This window comes from Liolophura sinensis, chromosome 7, assembly GCF_032854445.1.
Source record: "Liolophura sinensis isolate JHLJ2023 chromosome 7, CUHK_Ljap_v2, whole genome shotgun sequence".
Lineage (NCBI taxonomy): Eukaryota > Metazoa > Mollusca > Polyplacophora > Chitonida > Chitonidae > Liolophura > Liolophura sinensis.
Window position 1 is genome coordinate 43,525,234 of NC_088301.1, and position 12,295 is coordinate 43,537,528.

The 12,295-nt window shown below is 38.5% G+C and overlaps 1 protein-coding gene across 8 annotated transcripts in view; it reads right to left on the bottom strand.

The window, feature by feature from the left end:
* Positions 1-12,295, bottom strand: part of LOC135470069 (forkhead box protein P1-like) — a 61,806-nt gene that overhangs the window by 18,059 nt on the left and 31,452 nt on the right. For all 8 annotated transcript variants that reach the window (XM_064748797.1, XM_064748794.1, XM_064748799.1 and 5 more), the window contains 2 exons: positions 10,063-10,380; positions 7,544-7,799 (listed from right to left, as the gene is read on the bottom strand). In XM_064748797.1, coding sequence (XP_064604867.1) covers positions 7,544-7,799; positions 10,063-10,380 — 574 coding nt within the window. The remainder of the gene's footprint in view (positions 1-7,543; positions 7,800-10,062; positions 10,381-12,295) is intronic.

Here is a 12,295-nt window from a genome sequence, read left to right on the forward strand (position 1 = left end):
CTTCATGTTCTCATGCACAGCAAAACACTCCCAAAAATCAATAATATCTGATATTATTATTTGCACACACGTTCTTTCACAGCAGCATTTAAGTAATACAGCATGGAAACCGCAGTTATACTGTGAAAATGTATATAGGCTTTAATACCCTGTTAACATCTGTACATAATCAGTACAGCAGTCCGTATAAACTCAGCTGTTAAAATAGATGAGAAAGTTTTCTTAGGAAATAAAACTGGATGAAATTTGATTTTCATTCCCCTTGTTTTCCTGCTACAAAATATTTATTTTAAACTTATACGTGTAAACTGTGTGTACATGTACATAAAATGAAATGCACCTTAGCTTAACCTGTATGTCTGACTGAATATCACAAGGCAACTATGCACATGCACAGACTGTAGAACAGTGCAATAAACTGAGATAATCCGAATTCTTCAAAGGTGAATATTAATGGACATCCTGAAAATCAGCTATTTCCAACATCAACATGTAACTGAACACAAAATGCTTAATCTGCAATTTATGCATACACTAGCTGGACATGAAGGTTTCATACTTGAACTCTCTTGGTCTGTGCATATGCATGCATTTGCAAATCAAGTATGTGGCAGCTTCTTGATTGACAATCAAAAGTTATCTCCCTTGCATTCTCACACTACAGACATATCCACTACTTCTCATCAGCATCACCTTGTCGATTTTTTGAGAGTTATCTATTCAGAGAATCACACCAGCTTTAGATGACTCATGACTTTAAAACAAAAAAAGTGTAATATCAAAACAATTTTTCAGGACAATTATTAACAATTTCTGCTATACAGGCAAATTGTCAATTATTATCAAGGGGCCAAAGCGAAAATGTGTTTCTGAAATCAGCTGCTCATCAGTTTGTGAGGACTTATCTATTACAATGTTGCTGTTTTCTCTTCTCTCCCAACTGTGGTGGCCCAAAGGAAAATGAACAAATCTAATTTCCTTCACCTCCGCTCCGGACGACAACTTTATTGGTGCTGGGGCACACAGAGCGCACAATTGGTTAGTTTCCTAAAGTTTTGTTGTGCTAGAAGACGCAATCTGCGGGGGGACAGACAGGGCTTAGCCTGGCCTCTGTGAAAAACTAGCCGGGAACAGTGGCGTTTGTTTACGCACGGCCCAATCGAAGGGCCACAGTCAGCAGACTGATTGAATTTACGTCGTGCTCAGCTGGGGCCAGGCCACTGCGAAGACGACTAATTCTAAATATTGGCATTTCCTGCGCCTCACAACATATTTCTACTGTCAACACTGAGCAGAAATATATTTATGGCAAGTTAATTTCTCGAAGCCCCAATTCCAATGATTTTTGGTCATTGGTAAACAGCCAAGGGCACAGCCAATATGTAGAGGGGCTTCCTCAAATAAATCCTAAACACACTCGCCTGATGAATCTATTCAGCTCTAATTCCTCGCCTGCCATTCTCAAATCAGTCTTTGTACACAACAGGCCATGGCTTTGGGGCAGATGGTCTCCCAAGTAAATTAACTTTTGCTTTTGATCTGTGGTTATTTATTTTACGTCCTATGTTTACTCCAACCACTGCCGGGTCCATGTTATCGGATTTCTCTCTTGCCAAATGGTGGAGGGCTATCTGGGGCCTGAGTCCAGGGGAGCTACCAATTGTGGGACTGGAATCACAGGCGGAACCAGCTTTCCTCTATTGACACAGGTCAAGTCAGACTACTTCGCTAAGCGTCTTCTTCTAACTTTCCAATATCCTTAGCCTCTGCTCAATCAAGCCCTCATCGAGGGTCTTTGATTTTTACCATAGCTGGTCACGAAATAATCCGGAGACAGGGTGAAGTAAGATTTCTATCCACTCATCCCATTACCAGTGATATCCAAGCCACTTGAGATCCTCAATAACACATGGTCTGGCCAAAATATAGCGACAACTCAAACAAAACAGCTCCCGTTTCCAATAGCCCATTTACATCGGCTTCTGAAACAGCTCTAAATCTAACTGCTCGAAGGGCATCTTTATATTTCAAGCCATCCCCTCAAAATCTCACTTTTGGCAACACTCTCAAGGAATTTATTTAAACAATACCTTAGCCGGAACTCAGCATTGTAAATAATTCAGACATCAGCTATCCATTCACTGTGTCACTTGTTGCTAACTTTGTGTACGAGTTTTTCGGCCATACAAGGACCAGAAAGTTTCATGACCTTTGAGGTCTGAAAGGTCATTGTTTGACCTTGAGGGGCAATGGTGTGCTCAGCAATGGCAAGATTGATGTGATGGAGGTCAAGTGGACAGCTCCATGTAGGACATTAACCATTATTGTAGTCCATAAAACTAGACTTCACCTGTAAATTAGGGACTGAAAATTTCCACCAAAGTTTGATCAGTTTGAGGCAGAGTGACGGTAAAGCTTTAATAATTGATATGGCATTACATCAACTGGCAGCAAAATGGTTCACAGAAATGATTCAATAACTTCAAATTTACACAAGGGCTTCAAGCCAATATTTAGTAGAATGATGACATATGTGCCTTTATAAACCAAAACCTGTTAGAAAAAACAAGGCATCTTCATGAATACGAGTCATAGGGATAGATTTAATGAGAACTAGTTAATATTCGTGTAGATGATATTGAAATACAAGAATGTATGATGTTGGTATTAACTGAGACAAATGACTGCCGTATGAAAGTCTTATGCTGGTATATCAAGACAAACAAACTAAGCAATTTCGAAGTACATCTACACATGCATGTCATGCACACCACACCACAACACCTCAAGAAATAGTATTTTTTTCTTTTTTTTTTTTGCTATTTAAAAATTAAAGATTGCCACTGAGGACAAACTACTAGAGGTAGTTTTGATCTCACCAGTGAGTAATTGTAGCACTAAAATGAGATACAAATCAATACACTGAAAGTCAGAGTGTTTTCCACAACTGATAAACATGTGTAGTATCAAAGAAACTGTTCAACATGTAGATAACTTAATATATTTTTTTTCTTTTTGTAGGGGACAGAAGGATAACAGTTCATAGAGTGTTATAAATACCATTCATTAGACTGCACAGTGGGTGAGTGAAGGGGGGGGGGGGGGGGCTGGAATAGTAGGGTTATTGCTCCACTGCATGTAGTTTCCTTATGCACTGATTCTCCCAGGTTTAATACTGCTCAAACAGCCCTTAGGTAAACAGACAAGTTCTCCACACTTGGCTGATTAATGAATAAATGAATAGTGTGATAAATAAATGCATAAATAAATAATTAAACTAAAGACATACTACATGTTTAAAAGCCAAGAGATAAAAGATGTACCCTGAATGCAAACAATATAAATATACATATATATTAATGGTGTTGTACTAGCTGACCTTGAGCTCATTCATCTTAACACACAGTCGACATGTTACATCTGTTGTTAAATTGCTACATTCACTATCATGGGACTCAGACCTGCTGCTGCAGATGTCTTCAAATTGTCAAAGCTGTATGTGACGAAAACAAGTTTTACATAATCTTGACAGAATCCTGAATCATCTCATCATGCAGTAATAATAAAGACCATAACTTAGCAATTAACACAAGTATAATCAACGTATCCACTTAGACAGCAATTTTCAAATCCCTTGTGTCCTACTGCTATGGTGGACTTGGCTCTTCTTCAAGAACTTAAGATCATCTTCTTTTTTTGTAACAATAATTCACTTCTGTTCATCATCAAAACAAAAATAAACCTTAAGATTCTCCACAAGTTACCAACCATTCTTTTAATGGTGTCATTTTCTTAATTTCAATTCAAATATTCAACAAGTTTATCTTTTATTGAAAATAGTATTGACTCGTATTGTAAATGGCAGTTAGTGAAGTTGCTTTCAATGTGATTGGTACATTTAATTTTGACATTATGGTCTTTATTATTCACAAATAACTAATAGATACAAAGTAAGAATTACTGAAGGATTACAAGAAACATGTTTTTATAGCTTACAACTTTGACAGGTTAAGGACAGCACACTCTACAAACACCTTGTTGCAGATTAGTGAATGGAAGAGTACAGTTGATTATTCCTTACTGCTTAAATGGAAAGAATAAGACTGACCTCAGATCTATCTCCACCAGCACTTGCATGCTATCATAAAATAACCTCTTGCAGATAGTTTGTCATGTATACCAATGATAAGAATAAAATCACTACAAGTACAGGTGGGTGTTGTGAAAGGTAACTGTCAACCAACAGATTCTCTTGTAGTTTACCTGTATAATATACCTGAATCCTGTCAGGTGTTCAGCAACGTAAAGTCAAGAGTGGGCTTCCTCAGATTTGCCATCTCCTCTAACCTCTGATATGGATTTTATTTGTAAACTATTTATTTGGAACATTCTCCTGGGGCTTGAAATTCCACAAAGATTCACACAATTTGACTTTGTATCCCTTATTTGTTTTTCTTGTTTTACATTTATTCTTTAACATCTGCTGAGAAACTAGACAATGCTATAAAAACCTTGGGTAAATTTATTTTTCCCAAAACTTTGAAGACATAAATATTGACCTGGATGTAAAAAGGAGACACATGGATATTATTTGGAATTATACAGGCGTGTTTGTCTGTCGGGGAGACATCCGAAGATGGGGTGATGATGAAAATCAGCCGGCGCTTTGAGACTGATTATTCTGTGAGCACAAACCTTACCAATGGCCACATATAATATCTGTTCATGATGCACAAATATTTACTGTTGACCCTCTGGCCGCACACTCATTGACATGATAGGAAGACGAGGTCTGGGAGCCAGCCGTGTCCTCTCTCAGTCCTGGACCAGACGCCTTGGCTCCCATCACACCTAGCGCCTACAAACACTCTCGCATCTTCAAAAGACATTTTAATTTTCCTCTGATATGCCAAAGTTCATTGTTCCTCTGCTATTGTCTTTTTTGTTTTCCCTTCCACCTGTGTTCGGTTGCTCAAAGCCCTTCCCAAACAAGCGAGTAAATAATATTGGGCCGTTGTAATTTAGCGGGTAATACCGAACAAATTTGAGGGGTCTTAAGAGGAGATTTGTGCTTGGGGAATCTAAGCACTACACCTGGCTGTGGAAAACAACCCCTAAGACAGCATTGGACCACATCACGCTGTCATAAATACTTAAAATGACACAGAGACCCTCTCCGCATCACCATCCTCACTTCTATCTGCTTACCTGTCACTAAGGCCGGTCAAACTCATAGCCACAAACTTAATTACCTGACAGTCACAAAAACAGTCTGTCACTCACAAGGCACAATGTTTGGCCAGCACCACTACATCAAACCTGCACACAGTCAATTAATTACCTGCAGATTAACACCTGTTTACAGACGAGGAAATCCCCAATCCTTCACCTCATTGTTTAATGCTCCACAGAAAAGTCCCACAACTATGGAGGTCAGGTGGGTCAACAAGTTAGAAACACCAATCTTAAGAAGAAACCATTGCCTGGTCCTCAGCAACCAAGTACTGACTCTGAAATTAGATTACTATCCACGCCTGAAAAGACAAACCCTTAACTTTGGGATACCTAGTTTCAACAGCATCTGTACAGGGCCATATTAACTTTACATAAATTAACATTAATGTGTTTCTTGTTCTCTACAGACTTTACAAAAGAACTGAGTTATGGAGATTACCATGTGCTGTTGAAGAAGTGAATGATAATATGCATATATATATTTCCAGACTAAATTCTTCCTGACTTTCTGACTTCACAAAGAGTACATAAAAAGCGTGACTAACAGCACAAGGCAATAATTATGAACATTCCACTACAATTTCTGCTTGCCTCACAAAACACACTATCTCAAATTTCAACAACTTTGACGTTTCACACAGCTGTCTGTAACACTTGATTTTTTAGCTCTATGTCCATAAACAGCTCACTCTTTTTAATCCTCCCCACCACAAAATTGGTGTAGCCATTAAAACAATAAGGCAATAATAAACTAATCAACAAATATCACACCATACATGCAGGTGCAATGTATCCTCTGAACATGGGAAAGGTGTTAAGAGCTGTTGAGGATATCAGAGTACAAGGGACAAAATAACCACAAAATAATGAGAACCCCCCCCTCCCCCAAACAAAATTATCCTCTTACATGAACAAAACAACTCCTACAGCACAATGTCCAGTATTATATATATATATATATATATATATATAACCTCTCACTTAACAGTACATTAAGACTCATCTTAACAATAATTACTGTAAATCTTCAACCTTTTCAGCTCTGTTTTCAGTGGAATTTATGCATATAATTACCGGGTAATATGAAAATGACACAAAAATGGTCTGTTTACGTCACTTAAGTTGCAAGCTTCATAAAACTGTGCAGATTATTTCTCTACTGCAAAAAAAGTCTCTCAGAATGTTTCAAAATACCGGTAACAGTGGTGGTTGAATAGGTTAAAGAATAAGGGAACACAGCTTTCATAAGAAAGTATGACTTACTAAAATAACCACAAATCATATGTACAAATTTTAAATAGGTGTGTGTCTGAAGTTTTAATCTGTTCTTGGTGAGTATGATTTATTCAACTTAGTCAGGAATAAAATAACTCAATGTTGTTGTTTTTTGGGATTAAAATAAAGTCTCTAACAACAAAGGGCTTGGGATTACAATGTCAGTAATCTGGAGTTAAGGGTACACTGATCCAGGTATCTCCTCAGAAACTAGCTCAAACATTGTAATCTGTTTAAATGGGAATTACTTAAGTTTCAAAACCTCTCCTCCACCCTCCCACCAACAGACACAGAAAGAATAACAAGTCCTGAAGCTATTTCACCAACCATATCTAATGCTCAACAGGTCATACGAGAGAAAGCCGTATATCCTTATCCGGATACCTAATGAAACATTTATCACGGTAAATGATTTAAAATATCACCCATAACTATGTTACACGTTTTACCTGATTCGGAGTTCTATAAAATCTTACATGTAGGTATACTGAACTTGTCTGGAAAGTAAAATGATATCCTACTTGGAATATATTAGTTTCCAAAAATCACTTTTTGGGGGACTAAATTTTTGGCATTTACCTTATGTTAAAAACTCTTCATTGAGTAACACCCTTAGTGCTGACTATGGATGCAAAGCTATTAGAAATCTCCAACATTGGTACCTGGTGACTGGGAGATCCCTTAAATGCATAACACCTATTCATATTCACTTTGACAATCAGGTATGTCCAGGATACTAGTTTTTCACAGAATGAGATATATATATATATATATTTCCACGGTCAACAATTCTGCTGAAGATTAATTTAACGTATTTCACCAAAAGTTTGGTATGCAAATATGCACTGTCAAAAGCATATAAAGGACTTACGATACTTTGATGTGTCAACAGCTTATGTTTTCTAATAAGAACTTAATCGAACTTCACAAAATGCCCTCAAGCGTCCCAATAAGGTGGACGAATCAAGAGCAAAATGTGTCACTTGAAAAATGTTAACTTAAAGTGTAATACAGCAATACAAAAATGTCTTACCTTGAGGTACTGCAAATGGCTGGACGAGCCCCATTCCCTGAGATAGAAGATACTGGCGCTGAGTTAGCTGGATCTGCTGTATTAGTTGTTGTTGTTGTACAGCCAGTTGCTGCAATTGTTGCTGAAGGTGTTTGCTGTTTTTATTCTTATCAGACTGTTGTTGTTGTTGCATCAGTTGCGACTGCTGTAATACATTGAGTTGTAGCTGTTCATTTAACTGGTGCAGAATTGTTTCTTGTAGCTTCTGCTGCTGTTGCTGTAATTAGAAAACAATGATTTTTCCAATGATCCATTGAATTTGATCCAATTCAAACAATATTGAATCAATATAATACATGACTAAGACTTTCATAGTTTCATTTATGACATATCATGGTGACATGCCTGCCATTACACTCTAATATTAAAAGAATATTGTATAGAATCATATGAAACCAACAACAGTTTACAGTTATATTAGACTCATCACCAAACGGGACCATTTAGGCAATTTATCAGCTGGGCAGGTGTATCAACAATGTAGAGCATCAAATAACATACATGTACTATTCCTTTATAAAACGAATCAAACATATATATACATAAACTATATATATACGTATTTTACTACAAGTATATTTTATAATAAATATTTACAGGTAACATTTAATTATGATGCATATAGTGCATCCTTCTCAACTCTAATTTGCCATGAAAATGGTGTAAAAAAAGTACATGAATGTGGTAAAAAAAAAAAAAGAAAAAAACCTGTTGAACTATTTACATCCATTATTACATTAAAAAAATTGTGACCATGTGTCATATATTATGCCACAAAAATATTACAGTTCATAATGAATAGCATAGAATAATTAGTTGTGAGTATTATGTGTGTTGTTTAGAAAATTTAATATAGTAGTGCAGCACTTGTTAATATTTGCTCACTCGGTAGGGTACAAGTCACTTAAAGCCTGAGACAATGCACCAATCACTATTTACAATAGCAGCCGGAGGGACACTCACTATCTCTTCACTGCTAGGTCTGCAGTCCATCTCTTGGTCAGGAATTGTACCTCAATGACCTTGCTAGTCTTTAGTGACCCTTACCCACAAAAGTTTATAAACACCCAGTTCATGGGCAAGCGAGACTGGACACTAGATGACCCATGAAAGCAATGCAGGGAATGTTGCCTCTAATCTGCCTTGGTCAGTGGCTGGACTTGATTGTAAATGTCATTGTGGATGGTAATCAGCTATTGTGTCCTCTCTTCCGTATTTCACACCTCAAGCTCCACGCTGAGGTCTTACAATAAACACAGTGTGGTCGGGTGACCGTCACTGTTAAACATACCTCGCCCTTCTCCGACAAATCTGAGTCGCTCGCCGTGCGGCACAGGCTCTGACGTAAACACAAGCGTGGTCAGCCCGCTCGCCGCAACTCAAGCTGCACTGGCAATCGCTCTCATCACCTTATACCTATGTAGCAAAAAGACACCCTGGCTTCCCCACTTTTTCCGCGCCCACTATGTGATGTTTACGTCTTTACACATCTGAGGTGTGAAGGATTAGATTTCCAGAAGGAAGTTTTTCCCGTGTGTTTGGCCGCACAGCTAATCTGTCACGGCTCAGCCCTCCATTTACCACTGTAACTATTTCAAACATGATTCAAGCTCAGCTCTGCCAGATTGCTACATGATTTATTAATTAATATCTTGTTAAGAATTCAAACAAGAATCCAACGTGATGACAAATTTGTACAATATCGTATCGTCGACTAATAGAGTAAAGAAAACATACCTAAGAGTATTATTTTAATGGGGCGGGGTACAGTTTTCAGAGAATCCCTGCCCCCTACTTCGCCAGATGCATATTTTTGATCACTACATACTTAACCATGTAAATCTACTTTTTCAGCCTTAGTCATGATATTGCATCCCCACTATATCACTAGCATGACAGAAGTGTTATGAACTGTTTTCAGACACAAAATTGCATGCAAATTCATTCACAACTGCATTTCTAATGGCAGAAAACATTCCGAACTGATAAGTGTGCAACTGCATCTTGGTTTTCATAATCCGAGATGGATTTTCATCTATCCTGTAGATTAATTTTTTGTTCACTTAATAACAACTACTTCAAAATGGTAACATGAGGAACATAGCACTTGACTGGTTGGCTGGTTGGTTGGTTATTCCATGACATTTATATGATTATGCTCCATTGCAAATCACTTGGTGATAGATAATTGGTTAATAACAATGTACGCTGAACTATTAAACTGACATTATATTAACAATTGCTGACCTTTCTATAAAAAAAAAAATCTCATTTGCTATGCTACCTAATCACTATTATATTCTTGTTGTTCAGATAACTTGCGTTGCCCCAACTTTGCAAAGCTACGTCAAGCTCTAATACTATGCTGCCATGATTGTTACACCAGGTATATATTCTACGAGCAATATCCTTATAATGCCTACTTACTATTAAAAAGTGTTGCTGGAGTAAGAGGGAACATATAAGCGATCATATATTACCTGGTGCTGCATAAGCAATGACTGTTGCTGCATCATCTGTTGCAACTGCTGAGGAGAAAGGATTTGTTGCTGTAGTAACTGCTGCATCTGTTGCACTTGGTGTAGTGTCATGCCATGTTGTGACATTAACATCATCTGTTGTTGCGCCTGCTGCACCGCAGCCTGCACTGCTTGTTGGGCGTGGTGGTTTTGTTGCGAGGAAACAGAGACCATAGTCCCCGGGGTACCATCCATTCCTGACTTTCCTTTCCGTTTCGACAAGCTTCCTAGTCCCCCTGGTGGAGAGAGTTTTGCCAGGGGAGATAACTGACCAATACCCTGTGGAATAACAGCAATAAAAGACTTGTCTGTTCACATGAATCCTACTATAACCTAAATCTGTTCACACGAATCAGAACGTGTGTTCCATCATAACTCTGAATCCTAAACCGTTAGGTGTGGTGACCACTAAAAAGGAAATATATATATATTTAGATGCAATTCTGTGTGTCTCACATGTATGTGAGACATAAAAAAGAGAAAAACAACGCGTATCTAATAAACAAGTTTTCTGTGAAGACAAGTTCATTCAACACAGAAGCTCTAGCATGACAGTTCAATGGAGAAAACACTGAGGGTAGGAAGGCAGAAACAGGTAATTGCCTGTTGAGCTTGTAGATCCATCCCACCAACTAAATCCAGGCCGACAACTGTTGGGCGAATGGAGGAAAGTTGAGTTGGGACTGTGATATGTACTGACTCAACTTCTGTCCATACAGGACAAGATAACAGCCAAACAATAATTAGAGGGATTCATAATGGTTGGTTTGAGTAAGTATTCCTTTCCATTGAGAAACGGCCCCAATTTGAAGTCTGTCAACAAGCTGAAGAATGAACACACAGTGTGTGTCAACAGCAGGCTGGCTGGACAACCCCATACCCTTCTGAACATTGAAGTACACAAGTGGCCCAGACCACTGACTGTAGCTTGTGAATCAAAATCAAAGATAATATTTGAAAACTAGCAAGCAACCTGAGCTAATGGATACTTGGAGAAGAGGAGGAGGAAAAGGCAGGGATGATGGCAGAAAACAACACAAGGTGTGTACTCAAGTTCTTGTGTGGGCCCTTGAGTAAGCTGGACCGTCACCTGCAAACATTGATCCCCACAGAACATGCGCCGCATAGGTGACAAGATCCGCCACAGGGCCCGGTAACTGTCTCCGCCCCCGGCAACCAGTGAGGACTGTCACACATAAACCTCGATCTCCGAGGGCTGTGTTCCTGCTGCCACTTTCACCGTTTATCAAGTCGTACACCTTAACTTGTGCAGTGCAATCAATCACTTATAACCACTCACAGGAAGAAAAAGAAACGTCACGTTTGGACTCTCAACAGAACACATAAAGTAACTTACGATGGAAGCATCCACTTTCGTTGCAATGAACACTTTAGAACTTTTCGAACTTTTAGTGAGAAGTGTGCTATGAGAGTTTATGGCTACACCTAATAATTTAAATTACTAAAAAAAGAACAGAAAGATAAATAAAATAAAAAAATTAATAGAATGGTTTAACACTAACTGCAAAGATACAATAATAATGAAAATACACTAAAAATAAATAAATAAAAAAAGCACATTTAAACCAAATGAGAAATAGATTACATCAAAATTTATCAATAATGCTTACCTTAAAATATTTTCCCTGACTAATATTTTCCCTCAGTAGTTTTAGGCAGGGCAGTGTCTTGCCAACCCACTGCAGCCATGTGACAGCAGTGTTATTGTGTTAATTTTGGATTGACTAAGATGGGAGAGCACTGCTTCTCTGACCAGAGCTGTCTGCACACTAACCTCAGGCCCTCAGCCCCCACCTTTGACTCTCCGCACCATCCCCTTCCCTCCACTCAGATACCTCTGCCAACGAGAGTGCTGCTCTGACTCACTAAGTTTACTTTTGTGGCATCATAAATAGATTGTGTTGACATCAGGCCACAGTGGCACTATCAGAAATTCGGCAGCCCGATACAAAGAGCGTGGCCGGCTCTGTCTTCAGACAGAACACAAGGGGAAGCCACAGGCATTGTGGTTGTTACTTTTGCCACCGAATTCGAGTCAACAGTAAAAACATGACCAGAAAGAAAGGAGGAAAAAATTACCCCGTGCCCACTGTAAACAAAATACGGTCCTGTCTGACAAAAAGGGATGAGATGGAAAACAAATATTGCACGCAGAAACGCGGAAACCAAACGC